This window comes from Gadus macrocephalus, chromosome 12 (genome assembly GCF_031168955.1).
Source record: "Gadus macrocephalus chromosome 12, ASM3116895v1".
Taxonomy (NCBI): domain Eukaryota; kingdom Metazoa; phylum Chordata; class Actinopteri; order Gadiformes; family Gadidae; genus Gadus; species Gadus macrocephalus.
Genome location: NC_082393.1, coordinates 5,677,913 through 5,700,652, shown reverse-complemented (window position 1 = coordinate 5,700,652; position 22,740 = coordinate 5,677,913). Strand labels below are relative to the sequence as shown.

General features: G+C 45.4%; 2 protein-coding genes across 2 annotated transcripts; both read right to left on the bottom strand.

The window, feature by feature from the left end:
• Positions 1-855: 855 nt before the first annotated feature.
• On the bottom strand, positions 856-3,116 carry LOC132469400 (E3 ubiquitin-protein ligase TRIM39-like). The gene is made up of 2 exons (XM_060067370.1): positions 2,743-3,116; positions 856-2,650 (listed from the first exon to the last, which is right to left on the bottom strand). Exon 2 carries the CDS (start codon positions 2,646-2,648, stop codon positions 1,041-1,043), a length of 1,608 nt encoding a protein of 535 aa, XP_059923353.1. The 5' UTR covers positions 2,649-2,650; positions 2,743-3,116; the 3' UTR covers positions 856-1,040.
• A 9,727-nt stretch (positions 3,117-12,843) lies between these two features.
• Positions 12,844-17,509, bottom strand: LOC132469527 (E3 ubiquitin-protein ligase TRIM47-like). The gene is made up of 7 exons (XM_060067518.1): positions 17,360-17,509; positions 16,840-17,260; positions 15,734-15,944; positions 15,210-15,449; positions 15,052-15,128; positions 13,699-13,820; positions 12,844-12,872 (listed from the first exon to the last, which is right to left on the bottom strand). The coding sequence occupies exons 2-7, from the start codon at positions 17,256-17,258 to the stop codon at positions 12,844-12,846; spliced, it is 1,098 nt and encodes a 365-aa protein (XP_059923501.1). The 5' UTR covers positions 17,259-17,260; positions 17,360-17,509.
• Positions 17,510-22,740: the final 5,231 nt, after the last annotated feature.

The window sequence follows — 22,740 nt, the reverse complement described above, 5'->3', positions numbered from 1 at the left end:
AGACAATCAACAATGTATTAAAGAGGCCATGCCGAGATAACGCTGGAAAGTTAAGACAAAGCACTTGGATTCCAGCCATATATAAGCGGGAAGTCGTTGGATTTCTGCGTGGAAACCCAATTACACGCATGTTTCCGTGGGCATTTCCCAGGTCTCTAGGCCATTGGAGCATGTAAATGTAAACTGAATCTATTGATATTTACCATACATTTGTGTAGTATTTTTATTTAGTTTCAGTGTTTCCATTTCAGCTCAGTTTTTTCTGCAAGCTTAGTTAGAGTTAACGCTTAAGTTGTCTTTTATATGTCAGTATTAATTGATTTCCGTTTGTTGACTACATTCACAATGACACACACTCCCTCTCTGATGCACTGACATGAGAGAGAGAGAGAGAGAGAGAGAGAGAGAGAGAGAGAGAGAGAGAGAGAGAGAGAGAGAGAGAGAGAGAGAGAGAGAGAGATGACAGTTTAAAAAATACACAGAAAGATGACCAGAGAGCACTGCAACAGAGTGTGTGTTTTCCTTCAAATCATGGCTTAAGTCAAAGTTCTTGAAATATTTGAATAAACATCTAAATAGGATCTATATAATGTGAACAAACATAATTACGTTCTGCCCTGAAAAGATATATTCCACTGAAAGTGTAACGATGCCATTTTCTCAGCATTTGTATTAAAGTCAGAAAAGTGAACCAAGATTTAATTGGGTATTTATTCATGATTCCGATTATATAAACTATACAATTTACAGTGATGTAAATATTATGATAAAAAAACGAAATCCTACAAAGTTGTTCTACATAACTGAAACATTAATAATATTATAGTAAAAAATAAAGGAAGAAAACACACAGAATATAGTGGAAGATAATAATTTAGAATGGGCTACAATTATGATGGTCTGGTTTATTTTCATCCTTTTTAAATTACAACAGTACAACATTTAGGCAGTTCTCTCAGATCTATAATAGCAGAGATTCTTATTCAGGAAATATCATTAGTTGTTGTGGTTGTTTGTTTATTTCAATATCAAACAGTGCCTTAGTCTGTTTGATTGACAGGTGAGATGATCAGGGGGGCAGAGTTTCTAAAGAGAATTGAATAAAGACAGAGGATTGGATAGAGAGGCTCTCTAAAGGTGCAGCCAGTAGCAGAGTAGATATGAACCCTGGCTTCCACATCAAAGAAGGAGACCAGACCCTCATCATAATCAACAAATACCCCCATCTTCTTGGGCTTAGCTCTCAGAGGAAGACGGACATCAGGATCATCATGAAATACCAACTCATCCTTTTTGAATAATATCATCCAGTAGCCATTCTTAGGGGTCAATGAGATGGGATTCTTTCTATTGATTGACACTCTGGCCACTCCTAAACGCCATACAGCCTTGTCCTTAACCTGGACCTCAAAGTAAAATCTCCCTGAGGAGAAGCTCTGCCTCGAGAGAACACATTGATACCATGTAAATCTCTTAGGGTTGTCTGGGAGTTTCTTCCCTTCATCTCCATCATGTACTTGTTTCCCATCCTCAGACACGGTGAGCAGGGGATGAGCTGTGTCAGGATCCAGAGTCACATCAACTTCATACTGCTGGACCCTCTTCAATTCAGCGGGACTACTCAACTTCTTCATCTCCATGTTCAGTGTCTCCTCCAGCTGATCCAGAGATCTCCTCAAGGTCCCTACGTATGACGGAGGACGGACCTCCACCGTCGTCCAGTCCCTGGTGGGTGGGGGATCCTTCAGGGATCTGAAGGCCTGGAGGAAGTGGAGGTGGTCTTTAGTGTGTGAGAGCGGCTTCACCTCTGAACTTCTATTGGTCAAAACCTCGATTTCCTGCTCCAGCTCTTTGATGAGGTCTTCAGCGTGTTTCTCAGTGGATTTCAGTTTCTCTTTAACCATTTGGTTGAAATCATCGCGGCACTTCTCAACATGGCGTATGAGAGCGGCGAGGACCTGCAAACCATCAGCTAGCTCCCTGTCTGCGTCTTTTTTACCATTTCTTACTCTGCCTTTGATCTCCATAATCTTTAGTTTTCTCTCCTGGATCATCTCCTCTATCTTTGCCAGCTGGGCCATCTTCACTTCATATTCCTCCTTTAGAGGTACAACAGGATGGGACCTGTGGTCACCCTCTGTGCAGAACTGACACACAAACACCTGTTCAGTCCTGCAGAAGAGCTCCAGAAGTCGTTCATGTTTCTTACACATCCTTTCTTCCAGACGGTCCATTGGCTCGACCAGCTGATGTTTCTTCAGGCCTGTGACTCTCTGATGTGGCTCCAGGTGGGTGTGGCAGTAAGAGGTAAAACACTCTAGGCAGGACTTGACGGCCTTCAGCTGGGTCCCAGTACAGATGTCACAGGGAACTACTCCTGGTTCAACACAAGGCTGCTCTTTTACTCGTACAGACGTTTTAAACTGAGCGGCCATCTCTGATATGAAGGTATTGACACGTACATCAGGTCTAGTGTGGAAGAGCTCGTTGCAAACAGGACATTTGTACTGGACTTGTGCATCCCAGAACTTTGTAATACAGATTCTGCAGAAGTTGTGTCCACATGGGGTGAAAACGGGGCTGCTGAACACATCCAGACAGATGGAACATAAAAAGTCATCTTCAGACCAGGAAGTAGCAGAGGCCATTCCTAGACACAGACAACAAGGTTTATGCATTCCATTATTTTTCTTATTACATAATATAGGAGCAGTTTTAACTAAGATTTGCTGTATAACTCACCGTGTTGTAGTTTCTGTCTGTCAGACTATTTGTTCCAAAATGTATTTTATTTTCCTTCTGAAAGAGAGAACTGCTATCCGGTGGAGTTACTTTCGTTTCTATGAACCTTAAGTTTCGTTTCTTTATCATGACTCTCCTTAGACTGGGTAGCCCCCCCCCATTCTGCCGGCGATTTGAGTTCGCCCTGGACAAGGGGATTCTTCGAAAAGTCAAATCTCCTAACCTTTATTCCTCCTTTCCTTAACCTTTGTGGAAAACATCATCGGGTCAAGGAGAGATGAAAAGGTGCTTCCTTTCGAACATAGGAAAAGACAGCACTGTTTAAAATGAATTCGACTTCACTCTTCCTAACCAACGTCATTGCGCGAGGGCGGGTATTGCTGACCTCTAGCGTCTCTAGTGTAAAACTACAATTTTCCGAAGATTGACTAAAACAAGCGCTCTTTGATCCATTTTATGTGCTTACTAACCAGCTATAAATGAATTAATTTGTATTCAAATAATTATGTTTCTTGACTTGGTATCCATTATATCAATTGTATTTTTTTCTCTTCTATTCTTCTGCTTTACCGCGTCTCTCATGCGTCTTCGCATAAAGGATTCCGTAAAGGATTATGGGATACCACTATCTCCTTTCCTTTCGCAAAGGAAGCTCAGGAGTAACCTATGCTAATGGATGGTTAAAGGAAGCATCGAGGCTCCTTTCCTAAGCATTTTTAGAATTCGAACCAACTTTCCTCCAAGCAGTCCCGGGTCAGGAAAGGACATTTCCAATGCCAAAAAGAGAATTCGTAGAGGCCCAAGGTTCTGGAGAGGAGCAATACATTTCTTTCTGCTTCCGATACGTTTTTACGGGGGCCAATCACCAAGCCGGGTTTTCCCCTTCGCACGCTATTGGCTGGTTTAACACAATGACGACAGGGAAGCGACGGCAAGCAGCCAATCGCGTACCGAGTCAGTTGAACTATGCCCGTTGATCACGCCTCTGGTGCTGAAAAAAATGACAGCAATAGCCAGACTACCCCGTTATAGGACTGAACCCACGTCAGTCCTGTAACTAAAAACACTTGCAGAACTAGAATGAGCTTTATTTGAATACGAGAGGCAATTCGTTGGGACACATATTCAACAGGGCCGGCGGTAGCAAGGGGCAAGGGTGGGCTCAGCCCACCCAAATGTGCGCCCTGCCCAACCAATCAAAATTGAAGAAAATGTTTTTTTCGTTTTTTTTTTTTTTTTTTTGTGAAAGTCCAGACCCACTATCGGACGGACCTGTTTGTTCGCTGTCCAAGAAAATGTCAAATAAAATTCAGCCAATTAATTAATACTATAGAATATACCATAACTATGCATTGCTTCTAATTGGGTGGGCAGGACAGCCTGCCTCCAAGGTACCCACCCACAGTTACCCACCCACAGTTACCCACCCAAGTTACACCCACAGTTTCTTTAAATTTGAATTTTTACGCCTTGCAATTTTACTACTTTTGTCTGGTAACTTCCATAACATCAGTATTTCTGCCAGCAGAATTGGATTTTCAATTCAGAGATACTGTGACATTTCATCAAGTTCTGAGGTGTCTTCGTGAAGTTGTTTTGCAATTTATTCTGTAGGTTATATTTAATTTATATTAAGAATTTGAAAAATAAATATGTAGCTTTTCATAGAAGGTGGCAGATGGTTGTAACTCTGATGTGGAAAGCTGCTGGTGGCAGTGCTATCATGGTAAACGCCCCCATACAGCAGTGATGTGTCTAAAAGCTTACATTATAGTAAATGTGCCAAAAAGCAGGCACGGAGATCTTGCAAGGGCAAAAGAAAATTGTGCCACCTATTATTTCTATCTGCCCACCCTAATCTTACTGGCTAGAACCGGCCCTGATATTCAACATTCCTTGTTGTTTGACAGGTTTTGGTCTTTATTCAACTTAATAAAGCCCTGTCCGATGAATGCCTTACAGAAATGTCTGGGATAAGATTAGCCAATATAGAATGGTGTCACTGTATGAGGAATGAGTGTCACTGTATGAGGAATGAGTATCCGAGTCTTGGATAAAATGCAATATTCCTATTCTCTCCCTCGCAGGAGAAGGAGGAGGAGAAGGGAAAAATGAACATAGCTGGTAGCAACTTTGTATTTTTGCAGATGTAGGCCTAGTAACAGTATCATTAAAATCTACTAACTTAGATCAAGTCACCCAGTAGATGGCGATATTCGGGGACACCCACACAGTGTAAGATAGACACAAGCTCCAAAACAGCAAGTTATAATGGTTGTTATCTAATATTGAGTTGACACATGTAGTTATATAATCTCCCAAACTTTAACATCTTAACCAGCTGAGTCATGTGACTCTGGGTAGGGCAGACGAACCAGACCAACAACTTCACTATCCAGAGACAACAGACAGAATCACAGTCTGTGTGTACACGCTGCTATTGTTGCAGAACAACGCACGTCAAACAAAAGTTAGACTCAAAACGTCAGGGGGCGATGAGAATGGAAAGGCGATGGCGGAGGACGGAGCTGAGCTGAGCAGGACAGTGGAGATGATCAGGCAGGTGAACAGGCAGAACAAGGTCACAGGAGAAACCAACCTGAGTGACCGAGTCAAGGAGCCAGGGCTATGGATCTAACTGCGGTGGTAGAAACGACAATCTGGTGATGAGTGAGTGAAGAACCGGGGTCGGTTTGATGCAGCTGATGAGAGAGAGAGAGAGAGAGAGAGAGAGAGAGAGAGAGAGAGAGAGGGAGAGAGGGAGAGAGGGAGAGAGAGAGACACACACACACACAGAGTGGTATAATATCTGTCCACTGTGACCAATAGAAAGCTGAGGAGATCCCTGCCAATGTCCAGGATCAGTGGACCCAGCCAGGCTACCCAGAGAAGCCAGGCTGTGTCCCCAGGAGTCCACTTCCTACTGCAATGTATGAGATTCAAGGAACTAAGGGATCAATACTTTATTAAATCATACACATCCAGAATTCATTCAGCCTCCCTGCTGTCAGAAACTGCCGTGTGGCATGAAGGACAGAGGCGTAGCACTGCCTGCTAGATCCATGGATGATGCAAGAGACTCAACTGGACTGCCAACTCATTTAGTATTCAGGATGTATTCATTGTCATGGTGTTTATTTTATATGATCATTCATGTATTTGTAGCCATGTGTTGTGGTTTTGTTATGTTTGTTTGTTTGTTTGGTTTGGCATTAGTGTTTCATTATTTATGCCAATACTAATTTATATAAATGTTATTGAATTGCGAAAGAAAGAAAATGTGACGTTCTTAGAGATTAACAAAGAGGAGGAGAGATACAGAAAGACAGATGGAGAGAGAGACCAAACTTTGAGAGAGAGACAACGAAAGATAAAGAGAGAGAGAGACAGTGGTGAATATGGTGGACCAGGAGAACAGAGAGAGATATGAACTTTAATTCACTGCATGGATGGATGACACAGGCCCAAAGCTGTTGAGATAAAGACAAACATTGATGACTGTCTGCTGCACTTTAGGAGAGAGGGAGAGATTTGATTGATTTTGAAAATGACTTTATTGTTACATTTCTTAAATTACAATGGTTGTTTCTTTTTTTCTTTTTTTTAAAGCTACATTAGCTTTACCAAAACAGATATACTAACCTATACCATGTAAAAAGTGTAACTCGCCATCAACAAAAGAAAACAAAACACCATCAACATCCCAAATGTTTTTAAAAGAATCCAGATCTTTCATCTGTTCATAATACTTAAAATCTAGTAAAATCCTTGCTTTTACCAAACCCTTAAAAGTTGCAACACACTCTTTAGCTTGACCACTGTCTATTTTCTGCTTTCTACTATAGTAGATCGCAAGTTTTGCTTGCCCAAACAAGAAATTAATCACTCTCCCTTTTTTCTTTTTCATCTTGCCATATGAAAAACAAAAAATAAAAACCTGCTTGCTAAACTTCTCTCCAAAGGAATTTAACAAACTTCTAAGCAGAGTAAATAACGGTGTCAATCTGCAACAATATAAAAAAACAGTGAAAAATTGTCTCTCTAAAAGAACAAAATGGGCATGTATCTAAAACGGCAGGGTTTAAAATAGATATGAAAGCATTCACTGCAATTATCCCATGTAGTACTCTCCAATGAAGATCACCAATGTTTTTAGCCAACGGTGGCTTGTACAACATGCCCCAGGCAGGTTTTGTCTCTCCTTTGACCCTGAAATGTTCTCTCCAGGGCGTATCCTTTCTAGTCTTTAGCTTCCCTTTGTTCACAGCTTTAACACACACTTTATACAGAGTTTTCCCCTTAATACAGTCAAGTGCCATCCACTCCTTACTCCCCACCTCCAGAAGAGGGCTCAGCTCCTCAGAAACTGTTAGTTTGGCCTAAACAGCCAACCGCGGAAAAGGGTCATTCTGATCTGGTATCTTCAGTCCATTACTCCAGTCTTTCAGTAGGTTATGTTCCCCTTCTGACACCGTATTCCTTAGTCTTGCAAGGAGTTGTTCCGTGATGCGAAGTGAGTGGATCTCCAGTTTGGCAGCCAGTGACATTGTGTCAGCTATATTCCCTCCTGTCAGTTGTACAAAGGTTTTCACTGTCACCACACCACATCTGATTAGAGATCCAGATGGCCAGGGAATCTCCAACCGTGCTCCTTTTAGAATTGGCTCCCGTAGAAGCCAATAAAGTGATGGATTAGAGTCCAAAGCAGTTTTATCAATCATATTCCACATTTTAAAAACACTCACATAGAAAAGTGGCAAACATTTAAGATTAAAAAAAGATGAGTCAAGAAAGCAAAATTCCCTACCAAAGTTCAAATTCCCAACTCGACCTAAAATCAATTCCGCAACTGGCCTCCATGGTAAGGCTGGTGGCCCATAAAGGAGACTTTTTAAAAACTCTAGTCTGAAAGCTCCCTTCCTACTTTCAAGGTGGACTAAACCCTGCCCTCCCTCTTCTTTAGATAAATATAAAACATCTTGTGGTATCCAGTGCAACTTATCCCAAAAGAAATCTAGAATAATGCCCTGAATCCTTACTAAAAGACCAGCTGGGGGGTCTAAAACGCTAAGTCGATGCCATAATACAGGTGCCACAAGATTGTTAGCAATAATGGTGCGCCCCCTAAAAGACATACGAGGTAAGAGCCATCTCCATTTCTTAAAAGTGCCTTGCATTCTTTCCACCACTCCTTCCCAGTTCTTTATGGCCATTGACTCATCCCCCAACTGAACTCCCAAGTACTTGATGCCATTTGTGCCCCATAAAAGCCCTTCAGGTAGTTTTGGTCTTTCTCTTTGCCATTTTCCTACAATTAATGCAGTACTCTTAGCCCAATTCACTTTTGAGGATGATATTTTCCCATAAAGCTCCACAATATGGGTCAATGCTTGGACATCACTATCCTCCCTAATAGCTACAATAACATCGTCTGCGTATGCAGAGAGAAGAAATGGAGCAATACCATCAACTACCGTGACCCCTCTCATCTCTTTCCTAAGTCTACACAGTAAGGGTTCGATTGCAATTGAGTAAAGCATACCCGAGACACTACAACCCTGTCGAATACCCCTGCCAATGCTGAAAGGAGCACTTAACCCACCGTTGACTTTCAGTACACTTTCAACCCCACTATAGAGCACCCTGATCATAGCAATGAAACCAGGGGAGAAACCAAAAGCCCACACTTTCCAGAGGTATTGGTGCTCCACCCGGTCAAATGCCTTCTCCTGGTCCAAAGAAATAAAACCAAGCTGGAGATCCAATGAGTTGGAGATGTCCAAATAGTCTCGAATTAACATAATGTTATCTCTAATCGATCTGCCAGGGACGCAATAGGACTGGTCCACATGAACAACCTGATCCATCACGTCCCTCAGACGATTTGCCAATGCTTTCGAGATAATTTTGTAATCAGTACACAGTAAACTCACTGGCCTCCAGTTTTTTACCTCACAGAGGTCACCTTTTTTAGGTAGAAGAGTGAGGACAGCTCTCCTGCAACTAAGAGGAAGACAACCTTTCTCCATACTGTCATTTAAAACAGCCAGAAGATCTTCCCCTAGAAAGGACCAAAAAGCCTTGAAAAACTCCACTGGAATGCCATCGATCCCTGGTGCTCTGCCCTTTTTCATGCCCTCTAGTGCAAACGTTAGCTCCTGCATTGAAATAGGTTGTCCCATTTCAGCTCTTTTTTGCTCAGATATCTGGGGTAGGTTACTGAGAAAAAGGGTTAGACCGTCTGGGTTGTCGCTGTATTCACAGGTGTATAATTTAGAGAAGAACTCTGCAGCTCTTCTCCTAATATCAGATGATTCTGTGAATTCGCATCCATCAGCAGATCTAAGACAGTGGATGAGACGGCTCTGTCCATTCTTTTCCTCTAAATTAAAAAAGAATCTTGAGGGAGCATCCATCTCCGCAATATTCTGGAACCTAGACCGGATCAAGGCTCCCTGTGCTTTGATCCCCAACAGATCCGCCAACTTGGCTTTTTTAGCTTTAAGTGCATGCATCTGACCTTGATCTCCTGTGGATCCGTATATAGTCTGGAGTTCCACAATACCAATCTCTAGATCTTTGATTGATCTGAGGGCGTCTCTAGTGACGTTAAAAGTGTACTGACTACAAAATTGTTGGATTTGTATCTTGCCAATATCCCACCATTGTTGACAAGAGCTATATTTCGCCCTCTCCAACTTCCAGGTGCTCCATAGATAAATAAAACATTTCCTAAAATGCCCATCATTTAATAAATCTGTATTAAAATGCCAGTATGCGCTCTTAGGTTTGACCCCACTAATAAAAACAGTGCCAATTACCATAAAATGATCTGAAAAACCTACTGGTGACATAAAACAAGATTTAAAAAACGGGATGTGATGTCCATAACAATAAAAACGGTCAAGCCTCGCTAGTGATAAAACCTTATCTCTGCAGTGGGACCAGGAATATTCTCTTTCAGTACTATGTTTAGAACGCCACACATCCTCCAGATCATAGCTTTCAACTATACGCTTTAAAATTCGCCTTGACTGCAGATGTGGTTCAATGTGATTCCTGTCCAAATCACTAATAGTGCAGTTAAAATCACCGCCGACTATTAAAAAATCGGTTGAGTTGCAGGCTTCTAAAGTGCTTGATAATTTATCTAAAAACACTAGTCTATCCCTTTGCAAAACTGGTGAGTAAATATTTAAAAACACTATCGTGTTTTTTTCATATTTTGCAGTGACTTTTAGGAGCCGACCCCTAACAACTTCTTCATAATCAAAAGAAATTGGTAAAAATGAACTCGAAAAAAGTATTGCAACTCCCCCAGACACCGAACTCAAATGGCTAAAAACCACCTGCCCACCCCATTCTCTCTGCCATTCAACCTCATTGTCCTTGCTGCTGTGTGTTTCTTGGGTAAAAGCAATGGCAATTTGTTTTGTTTTCAGGACTTCATACAGCAAATTCCTTTTCTTAACGTCCCTTGCCCCATTTACATTTAAAGACGCAATCCTAAAACTACTCATGTTTATAAAAAATGTTGAAAACAAGAGGCAACGTATCAATAGTGTAAGCCTATATCCACTCAACAGGTTGTTATTTACTGTTTGGCCATTCATCTTCATCATTTTTTTGCAGCTTTCGCACCAGTTTCCTCAGCCTATATACTGTCTCTACAAGACCATCACCGCCCTTCTGTCTAATTAGTTTCCGCACAGTCCCAATTAACAGCAAACGATTAGGAAAATAATCTTCAACCACAACGTCTCTTTTACCTTTAGTTCTTTCCAGAAACGTTCTAACTTGATCTAGACTATATCCCTGTCTGCCCTGTCCATCTGGAACTAGTCTTTCTGGAAGAGACGAGTCTGAGAAATCCCTCTCACTATCTGATGTTGTTTCATCTTCAATTGTCCGTTTTTTTGTAGGCCCAGGAGTAGCTTTCCCTTTATCTTTTTTTTGCTTTCTCTTGGTGGGTGGAACTTTAAGAAGCGTACCATCCTCCTGTACCATTATTTGATCCTCATTAAACGAATCCCCCGTCATGTCCACAGGACTTGTTACCGCAATGCTTTGAGACTGAATTTGCTCGTCTGACTTTGGATCAACACTGTTTGAAATATTCACGATTTCAAAACGAATAGGTGCACTGCTGTTATCGGTCTCCGCCACCTCAGCCTGATGCTCCGTCTCCAGACCTCCAACGACCACTAACATCCCGCTACCGCTCGCCGCTTCAGGCAGAGCCCTTTGCCCCGCCGGCTCCACCGGCCCCGCCGGCCCTGGCAACGGCGCAGTCACTTTATCCGGGCAGCTGCGCACAGCGTGACCTGCCTGACCACATCCGAAGCATTTCATTGCTTCTGTAGTCGCATAAATCGTGTAATCAAAACCATCAATTTTAAACCTCAAAGCCAAATTCAATTAATCACTTCCTGCCTTGAGGATCATATACACGTATCTCCTGAATGACACTGCGTGTTTCAGTTTAGGTGATTTACAACCCGAAGACATCATCTTTATAGCCGACACAAGCTGCCCATGACGGGACAATTCCCTTTCCAAAGCCTCATCGCTTATAAAGGGAGGCAAATTAGACAGAACAACTCTTTTTGAGGGATTATTAAGCGGAAAAACCGCAGTTTGCGTGTTTCTCAAAACGATGCCACGTTCGACAAGAGTGTTTACTTTATCTATGGCGTCTAGAAACATAACTACAGCGCCATTCATTCTAGACAATGCCTTAATACTATCACAGCCCACCACCTCACCAGCCGCTAACCCACATTCCTCCACCGAAAACTCCACGCCGACCGGCACCTTAACGCCATGCCGGCGCGAGAGATTTCTCAAACCCGTGTTCATTTTTTTTGCACAACCAACAACCAGCTTACCGCTGGCTGCCGCCGAATTTTTTAAAAACCTAGAAACAGTGCTCAAACGTGCTTGTGACAATAATACAAAAATAAAAGTGAAAAAGTATGTAAAAACCAAACCTTTAGAGAAAACAGTCGCACTCCGACACCACACTCTCCACAAACGCTCACGCATGCGCACAAGAGAGGGAGAGGGAGAGGGAGAGAGAGAGAGGGAGAGAGGGAGAGAGAGAGAGAGAGAGAGAGAGAGAGAGAGAGAGAGAGAGAGAGAGAGAGAGAGAGAGAGAGAGAGAGAGAGAGAGAGAGAGAGAGAATAATAATTTACAATGGGAATAGTCAGGGTTATTTTCATCCTTGTTAAATTACAACAGTACAACATGATTGCACTTCTCTCAGATCTAACATAGCAGAGATTGTTATTCAGGAAATATTATTACATATAGTTGTGGTTTGTTTCAGTTAATATCAAACAGTGTCTTACTATGTTTGATTGACAGGTGGGAGGATCAGGGGGGCAGAGTTTCTACCTCCTTCATGTAAACATAAACCGAGGAGTGGATAGAGAGGCTCACTAAAGGTGCAGCCAGTAGCAGAGGTTAAATCAGGCTCAATCTTTAAAAGACTAAACACTGAGAGCCGGTGCAAAACGAGAGACATTGTGGTGATTTAATGTTGATTTGCCACATTAACTGTGACTAAGTGAAATACAAAAACAATAGACTTGACCCGACTTTGCCTGGGACTGGTATTTCCTCTACAGTCTTTTTAGAAAAAAGCCCCTCCCTGTGTGCCCAGGTTAGATGTACAATTGTGGTTGTTATGGTTATGGTTGCTGAGTCATGTGACTCTGGGTAGGGCAGATGAACCAGACCAACAAGTTCACCATCCAGAGACAACACACAGATCACCAGTGCAGAGAAAACACTGATGGATTTCAGCACAGCCGTCCGCAAAGGCAACTGCACCAAAGTGGTTCCCAGTACTAAACGCTGCTGTGTATTGTTGCAACAACGCAAGACCGACGAAAGTTAGACTCAAAACATCAGGGGGCGATGAGAATGGAAAGGCGATGGCGGGGGACGAAGCTGAGCTGAGCAGGACAGTGGATGAGGGAGATGAGCAGGCAGGTGGACAGGCAGGTAGAACAAGGTCACAGGAGAAATCCCTGCCATCGTCCAGGCTCAGTGGACACAGCCTGGCCATAACGCAAGGCCGTCACAGACAGACCTGGCTACCCAGAGAAGAGCGGCTGGGTCCATTCTGTCCCCAGGAGAGGGAGACAGAAGCCCACTTCCTACTGCAATGTATGAGATACAAGCAACCAAGAGGTCAATGCTTTATTAAATCATACAAATACAGAATTCTTTCAACTTTCCTGCTGTCCGAAACTTCTGTGTGGCGTGAAGCACAGAGGAGTAGCACTGCCTGCTGAATCTCTTACTGCAAGAGATTCAACTGGACTGCCAACTAATTTGGTGTTCAGAATGAATTAATTGTCAATGGTGCTTATTTATATGATCATTCATGTATTTGTTGTGGTTTTGTTATGTTTGTCAAATGGTCCGTCAATGGTGTTTCATTATTTAGGCCAATAAATAAAAAATAAAATGACTTTAAATTATTTTAGACAGAGAAAGATGAAGGTAGAGACAGATGAAGGGATAGAGATGAAGAAAAGTGGAGGGGGAGAATGAAAGAAGATGAGGCGTGAAGGAGAGATTAACAAAGACGACGAGAGATACAGAAAGACAGATGGAGAGAGAGACCGAACTGTGAGAGAGAGACAAGGATTTTTTTTTTTTTATCCGCATCCAACTCTGGGTATTTTCAGATAAGCAGCCACCTGAAGAATCCATTTATATGATAAAAGTGTAAACAAGAACATCATTTCCATACATATCACATCCAAATAAATGTATATATGTATCCATTTATTTTATTATTCGCCTCCTTTCACACAAGTGTGGCTTGGCTTTTTCCATTTCCACAAGTTATGAAACATCTCCAGCTCAGATTGGATCCCCAACACAACACCTGGGTTGGACGTCTGCGAGTTCATAGGGAAAAGCAACCCTGCAGCACTGACCTGCCAGCTGTTTCAGAGCCATGCAGAAGTTCACGTACACAGCGAGCAGCGACCCATCCCCTACAGCCATCACTCCCAGCTCCCTGCCATCTCTCTGCCTGGCCATCTGCGCCGCGGGCCTGCTTCTCCACAGTCTCACGGAAATACGTGACGCTGTCACGTATTTCATCTATTCATTCGTGATCTGGGACACGTCATTTAAATTTTCGGGTCAAAAAGCACAGATTTCTAACAGTATGACAGCTTTTGGCCACCCGTTTCTACTTTCACCTTTGATTCTGAGAAATTGTGACAATTCACGGATATATTTAATGCAGGTGTGCTGCTCTTCAGTCAAACCGCGACAGAAAAAAAGGTAGCTGCTTCATCTCTTCTTTTTAGAATGAGTTTGAAATTTGTGCTTTTGGCACGAAAAAATTGAAATTACGTGTCCCAGATTACAAACGAATAGATTAAATGACGTGACGTGACAGTGTCACGTATTTCCTTGAGACTGGGTTGCCACATCCCCATGAACAATCTAATGAGAATAGATCCTACAATCAAATATTGTACTCCCTGGCTGAATTAATCCACAAGAAAGTGGGACTATGATGATTTCTTCCCCCCACTCCCCAAGAGCTGTATAAGTCACGATACTTTTCATATTTTGATGAATCTATCGATTAATTTTTTATTGAATTCAGAAAAGTGATGAAAGATTTAATTGGGTATTTATTCATGACTCCGAAATATATAAACTATACAACTTATAGTAATGTAAAGATCAATGTAAACGATATCCTCCTAAATTGTTCTACATAACAAACAATTCATGTAGTAAAATATAAATAAAACACACATTGAAGGTAGTGGAATATAATAATTTACAATGGGCTATATTTTACATAGTTATTTCCATCCTTCGTAAATAACAACCCTATACAAAATGTATGCAGTTCTTTCAGGTCTAACACAGAACATTATTCAGAAAATATCATTAATTCTTGTTTGTTCATTTTAATATCAAACAGTGTCTTAGTCGGTTTGATTGACAGGTGAGAGGATCAGGGAGCGATAGTTTCCACCATTTGATCCAAGTGAACCTGGACTGAGGAGTGGATAGAGACGCCCCCTAAAGGTGCAGCTAGTAGCAGAGTAGATAATAACCCTTGCTTTCACATCATAGAAGGAGACCAAACTCTCATTAAAATCAACAAACACCCCCACCTTCTCGAGCCCGGCTCTCAGAGGGAGACGGACATCAGGGTTACCATTAAATACAAACACATTCTTGTGTAATGATATCACCCAGTAGCTATTACTAGGGGTGAATGGGATGGGCCATACGTCTTTATTTTTCTTTCTATGTACTGTCCGGCCACACCTAAACGCCATGAAGACTTGCCTTTAACCTGGACCTCAAAGTAAGGTTTCCCTGAATAGAAGCCCTGCCTCGAGAGAACAAGTGGATAACATGAAAATCTCTTAGGGATTTCTGGGAGTGTCTTCTCTACACCACCATCATGTACTTGTTTCCCATCCTCAGACACGGTGAGCAGAGGATGAGCTGTATCAGGATCCAGAGTCACATCTTTTTCATACTGTTGGACCCTCTTCAGCTCAGCAGGACCCCACAGCTTCCTTATCTCCATGTTCAGTGTCTCCTCCAGCTGATCCAGAGAGCTCTTCAAGGTCTCGACGTATGACGGAGGACGGGCCGCCACCATCTTCCGGTACCTGGGTGGAGGATCTTTCAGGGATCTGAAGGCCTGGAGGAAGTGGAGGTGGTCTTTAGTCTGTAAGAGCGGCTTCACCTCTGCGCTTCTATTGGTCAGATCCTCGATTTCCTGCTCCAGCTCTTTGATGAGGTCTTCAGCTTTTTTCTCAGTGGATTTCAGTTTCTCTTTAACCATTTGGTTGAAATCATCCTGCCACTTTTCAATGCAGTGCATCAGAGCGGTGAGGGCCTGCAAACCACCGGCTAGCTCTCTGTCTGCGTCTTTCTTGCTCAAATCGACTATGTCTTACCTGACGTTTCAGCTTTCACACTGACTATCTCCTTAATCTTTAGTTTTCTCTCCTGGATCATCTCCTCTATCTTTGCCAGCTGGGCCATCTTCAATTCATATTCCTCCTTTAGAGGTACAACAGGATGGGACCTGTGGTCACCCTCTGTGCAGAACTGACAGACACACTCCTGTTCAGTCCTGCAGAAGAGCTCCAGAAGTCGCTCATGTTTCTTACACATCCTTTCTTCTAGACCAGTGGTTTTCAAACTGTGGGGCGCGCCCCCCCTGGGGGGCGCCAGAGTTCTTCAGGGGGGGCGCGACGTGAGAAAAAAATAAACCCGAAGAAAACCCTGAAAGACGATGATTCAAATCATCAGTCGTACGGTACCTCAACTGTAGAAGTATTAGTAACATAATCAATTTTCAACCGTTTATCTTCGTGCAAACCATTTAACAAATCTACACACTTGTATCTTCAATAATATCTAAACAGAATTTCGATATCATTTAACATGTCTTCAGAATCACAGTTTTAGTTTCATACCGCTTCGTTATCAGCTGTTTTCATTGAAGACGTCAGCCCATTCTGATACACCTACTTCTAGACATCGTAACTCATTCATTTTTCAACCGTTTACCATCGTTCAAACCATTAAACAAATCTACACACTTGTATCTTCAATACTATCTAAACGGAATTTCGATAGCATTTATACTTTTTTCAGAATCACAGTTTTAGTTTCAAACCGGCGTCGTTTTCAGTTGCTTATAATAATTTAGGTCACCATAGCAACGCCGGTAAACAAACCCCACCGAATAGTCGAATCCCTGGACTGAAAAGGCAGATCTGATTAGACTCAGAAAATTCAGAGTCGGGGACCCTGAATGAATCTGTAAACTGGCAGTTTACACAGATTAAGATGTTCAAATGTATTTAAAAAAGGTTAAGCTAAAACATGCTTAGATAAAGTTGTTAAATTGTGTTGTTTAAAAACGCAAAAAGATGTTGTAATGTTTCAGAAATATGTTTGAAATGTGTAAAATAATTAAAATAGCTTTCAAAACACAGGAGGGGGGGGGGCTCAGCTGATTTTTTTTCTCTGAGGGGGGGCTCACTCTCTCACACTTTGAAAACCCCTGTTCTAGACAGTCCATTGGCTCGACCAGTCGATGTTTCTTCAGGCCTCTGACTCTCTGATGTGGCTCCAGGTGGGTGTGGCAGTAAGAGGTAAAACACTCAAGGCAGGACTTCACAGCCTTCAGCTGGGTCCCAGTACAGACGTCACAGGGAACTTCTCCTGGTTCAACACAAGGCTGCTCTTTTAATCCTACAGACGTTTTAAACTGAGCAGCCAGCTCTGATATGAAGGTATTGACCCGTACATCAGGTCTAGTGTGGAAGAGCTCGTTGCAAACAGGACATTTGTACTGGACTTGTTCATCCCAGAACTTTGTAATACAGATTCTGCAGAAGTTGTGTCCACATGGGGTGAAAACGGGGCTGCTGAACACATCCAGACAGATGGAACATAAAAAGTTATCTTCAGACCAGGAAGTAGCAGAGGCCATTCCTAGACACGTACAACAAGGTTTATGAATACCATTATTTTTCTTATTACATAACAGGAAGAGAGGTTTTAACTTCTCTCAAAGGTTTGCTGTATAATTACCTTGTTGTTGTTTCTGTCTGTCAGACTATTTGTTCCAAAATCCGATTTATTTTCCTCCTGAAAGAGAGAACTGCTTCCCGTCGATCGACTTTGGTTTCTATGAACCTTGACATTTGTTTCCTCAATATGACGTCCTCTCCTCTCCTCCTCCTACACCTGGCTCCTCCCTTAACACCTGACTCCTCCCCTAAGACCTGGCTCAGTCACTTACCTGACGTTTCAGCTTTCACACTGAGTTCACTCATTAATGTGAGTTGAAAAAGAGCCGGAGCAAAACGTGAGACATTGAGGTGATTTAGTGTTGATTTGCGTCGGCATCTAGGCAGGGGCGTTGCGAGGTAGTGTGGGGGCCCCAAGCAAGAATTCTTAGGGGGCCGATTGTTGACGGGGGGGGGGAGGGGGTTCGGAGCGATTGTTGACGGGGGGGACGGACGGACGGGGGGGGGGGGGGGGGGGCATGGAGTGATTTTTTTTTTTTTGGGGGGGCCTTTTGGGGGCCCTAGTAGTGGCCCGGGGCCCCAAGCAATTGCCTGGTATGCCTAATGGGACGCAGCGCCTCTGCATCTAGGATTAACCTGCTGTCCATGGACCCGGGCCTCCGGAACTTCCCGAATACATTTTATCCAGCACCGATCCGATAATAGTAAAAATAGATAATTGCGCAATTTATTCGCGTGTAGGCCTGTGTGTGTGTGTGTGTGTGTGTGTGTGTGTGTGTGTGTGTGTGTGTGTGTGTGTGTGTGTGTGTGTGTGTGTGTGTTGTTCTCTCTACAGTGTTATAAACAGTGTATGCTGGTCTCTCTACAGTATCATAATCAGTGTGTGCTGATCTCTCTCCAGTACTGTGTTATAACTAGTGCTGTCAGTTAAACGAGTTATTAACGGCGTTAACGCAAACCATTTTTTTGGTTTGCGTTAACGCCGCAAACCAAAAAAAAAATCTTTGGCTCAAAACAAAGAAGCAGTAGCCTGCTATATTCAAGGCAGTATGTTTGTATGTTCATCGTTTAATTGCACTATAGGCTTTTTTTTTTGCATCGTCCTGTATTGATCAGTATATGCCAATGTTGTTATCAATAAAAAAACATTTGCACAAGGCAAGCCGATGCACTTCTCCATGTTGATAAGAGCATTGAAATGAGAAAAATGAATGGGACAAATAAATCAAGGGATATTTAGCATAGAAAAAAAATTGCCGTGAGTTAACTATGGCATTAATGTGATTAATCGTGAATAAATATTTTAATCGCTTGACAGCACTAGTTATAACCAGTGTGCTGGTCTCTTTCCACAGTACTGTATCATAACCAGTGTGTGCTGGTCTCTCTCTTCAGTACTATATTATAACCAGTGCATGCTGGTCTCTACAGTGTTATAAACAGTGTGTGCTGGTCTCTCTACAGAATCATAACCATTGTGTGCTGGTCTCTCTCTTCAGTACTCTATTATAACCAGTGTGTGCTGGTCTTTCTAAAGTATCATAACCAGTGTGTGCTGGTCTCTCCAGGGCCTGGCCTTGCTGTGTGAGACCATCGAGGACTGGTGAGACCACGGGTAGGTGTTAGGGGTTGAGGGTGCAGGCAGGACCCAGACGCAGACGGTTTAGGGAGAACAGCACTTTATTTTCGCCTAAAGGCTAAGGCAAGGAACCAGGGAACTCAGGAGGGAACAGGGAACAGGGAACACGCAGGACGAACAACCACAATGACAGCACAAGGAACAAAGGAAAGACGAGGGCTTAAATAACAAACACAACGAGGAACAGCTGAGACACATTAGGGGAGGGAACAGTAATCAACACAGGAGGGAAACACAGGGAAACACACACACCATGACAGTAGGAGGCGAATCTCTCGGCGGGCTGCGCGGCGTAGCGCGTGGGCCAGATGCGGCGTGTGGCCGCGTCCGTCTGCCTGGAGAACACCCCGCCCGTGGTCGCCATGGTGACCAACCTTGGCACCGCGCCCAAGGAGTCCAGCATATGCGCACACGTTGACACACACAGGAAGTTCTTTAACCAAGTCTTCCGGGAGTGTTCTAGTGTTTAGTGCTGCTGTACAGATTGTATTATGGACCCAGTTGTCATGGTAATCAAGCTTATCTCAAGGGGGGGTGGGCGTGGGGGGGGGGGGGGGGGGATGTTATGTGTGTGTGTGTTGTGGTATCCGGGAATGAAGAATGCGCCGGGATTCAGTGAAACACGTGGCAACGGTTGGTTTAAGCCGACTTCGGCGTTTATTTCAATAGTTAAACAGGACAAGGGTGCGCTCGGGCCTCCGTGAGCCTCAAGCCTCTGCAGTCCGTGCGTGTCTCTGCCTCTCCCGTCCATGCGTGTCTCTGCCTCTCTTATAGTGGCTCCGGGCCTTCCTCCTCCCAGCCGCCAGGTGTCCCCCATCCCGCTGATTGGGGGGAAGGACCCGGTGCTCTCCGTCGCCGGCTGGTGGGTGGGGGTGGTACACCCCGTCCTTCACGGTCCCACGGGACCGTGAAGGCCGAGGCTTCAGGGGCGGGATGCCACACTCCCCCCCTGTTTGCTCAAGCCCCTGGTCTCTGGGGAACCCACCCAGACAGGCATCCCGACGTGACAGGGCGTCGGCGTTGGCATGCTCCCGGCCCGGTCGGTGGTCCACCCGGAACCGGAAATCCTGGAGAGCCAGGAACCACCGTGTCACCCGGGCGTTTGTATTCTTGGCCCCCGCCATCCACTTCAGGGGGGCGTGGTCGGTGACCAAGGTGAACTCCCTCCCCAGGAGGTAGTAGCGCAACTTCTCCAGGCACCATTTAATGGCCAGGGCCTCCTTCTCCACGGTGGAGTAGTTGCGCTCATTGGGGAGGAGCTTCCGGCTGACGTAGGTTATCGGGTGCTCCTCTCCGGCCCGGACCTGGGACAAGACCCGCCCAAGACCCACCTCCGAGGCGTCTGTGTGAACAATCACAGGGAGGTTAAAGTCAGGTGTGATTAGTACCAGTTCTGAGCACAGGGCCTCCCGGAGCGTCTTGAACGCCCGGTCCGTCGCCTCTGACCAGGTGACCCGGTCTGGCAAGGCCTTACGGGTTAGGTCGTTCATGGGGCTGGCCAGCGTGGCGTACCCGGGAATGAAGCGCTGATAGTAGCCCACCAGCCCCAAGAACGCCTTTACCTGCTTCTTAGTCCTGGGTTGCGGCCAGGCCCGTATGGCGGCTACCTTGCCTTCCTGCGGCCGCACTGTCCCTCTCCCGACCCGGTACCCCAGGTACGTCGTCTCCTCTCTCCCGAGGCGACATTTGGCCGGGTTAGCGGTGAGGCCCGCCTTGCGCAGCTCTCCCAGCACGGCCCTTAGCTGGCGGACGTGGATATCCCAGCTGGCGCTGTAAATGATGATGTCATCGATGTATGCCGCCGCGTAATCCTGGTGGGGCCTCAGGAGCTGGTCCATCATCCGCTGGAATGTGGCCGGGGCGCCGTGTACCCCGAAAGGGAGGACAGTGTACTGGTACAGTCCCCCCGGGGTGGAGAACGCCGTCTTTTCCCGGGCCGCCCGGGTCAACGGCACCTGCCAGTACCCCTTGGTCAGGTCCAGGGTCGACAGGTACCGTGCCGGGCCCAGGCGCTCGATAAGTTCGTCGACCCGGGGCATGGGGTAGGCGTCGAACTCCGATGCCTCGTTCAGCCGCCTGAAGTCATTGCAGAACCTAAAGGACCCATCTGGCTTGGGCACCAGGACCACCGGTCTGCACCAGGCGCTGCGTGACTCCTCTATCACGCCGAGCTGCAGCATTCGGCGCACCTCGGCCCGTATGGCCTCCCTCCGGGCCTCTGGGATCCTGTAGGGCGGAACCCTTACCCTTATTCCTGGTGCCGTCCGGATGTCGTGGTGGGTGGCGGCAGTCCTCCCCGGCAGGTCGGAGGACGATCTCGTCCAGGTCGTGCCTCTGGGCCGGGCTGAGGTCCTCCCCCACCGGGACCTCCGGGATCTCCTGCCGGGCCGCCAGGGCCAAGGGAGCGGGGTCGGCGGGTGTCTGCTCCCCCCCCCTCCACTGCTTCAGGATGTTTATGTGGTACAGCTGTGTTGGCTTCCGCCTCCCTGGCTGGCGGACCCGGTAGTTCACCTCGCCCACGCGTTCCACCACCTCGTAGGGTCCCTGCCACTTGGCCAGGACAAGGACAAGGGTGCGCTCGGGCCTCCGTGAGCCTCAAGCCTCTGCAGTCCGTGCGTGTCTCTGCCTCTCCCGTCCATGCGTGTCTCTGCCTCTCTTATAGTGGCTCCGGGCCTTCCTCCTCCCTGCCGCCAGGTGTCCCCCATCCCGCTGATTGGGGGGAAGGACCCGGTGCTCTCCGTCGCCGGCTGGTGGGTGGGGGTGGTACACCCCGTCCTTCACGGTCCCACGGGACCGTGAAGGCCGAGGCTTCAGGGGCGGGATGCCACAGTGTGTGTGTGTGTGTGTGTGTGTGTGTGTGTGTGTGTGTGTGTGTGTGTGTGTGTGTGTGTGTGTGTGTGTGTGTGTGTGTGTGTGTGTCTGTGTTTCGGGAGCGGCTGGGTAGGTGGGGGGGGTAGCGGTCCATTGTTTTCAAGCATAAAGACGATTTAAACCATAATCCTCCTTCAACCAAGGTATACCTCAGTTGAAACTGACACATTCAAGGAAAAGGAAAACAGACAAACGCTCCCCGTGGCAACCAGTTTTTTAACCGCTCGGCAGGGCTCGAAGGCACGCAGGTGCGAAGGCTTTATCGGTTTGTTTTATTCCTTTCAGTGTTAACCAAATACAACACCAGCTGAATTGTCCAAAAATAATAGCCTTCCTCTCGTGAAACGGAGACGCCCGCTGGTTGAAGGTCAAAGTCTGCGTTGTATTTCGGGAAAGCCTGCGTGTTCCGAGGCCTGACGACGCCAACGACGAAATTCGGAATCCGATACCGCCCCCTCGCCGTTTCTGGTTTCTCATTGGTAAATACTGGAAAGGCTATGCAACCTGGCCCTGCCCCCTTCCTGTTGTTAGTCACCCCCCTCCGTTGAGAAAAGACTGGAAGGATCCGTCACGTAGAACTAACGGTTAATTTTGGGCGCTTTATTATTTTTTGACTAAACAACACACAATACTTTCTCCGCTATTTCGAGACTTCAAGACTTAAGGTGATGCCACACTGAACGGATTCGCGTTAGATTACGCGAGTAACGCGCCAAACCTGACGCTTGATCATTGCCTAACGCGCCTACGCAGCTCGATGAGCATTCCCAGCGGAGGTGTCTTGCTTCGCCCTGAAGGGGCTTATTTTCGATAATGACCGGCGACGTTTTCCATCCATCCATCCATCTTATTACACGATACAATAACTCCACATGGTGTGTCTTTTTACAATTTATTCGTTACCAGCATTCGTAGTGTTGATTAACAGAGAA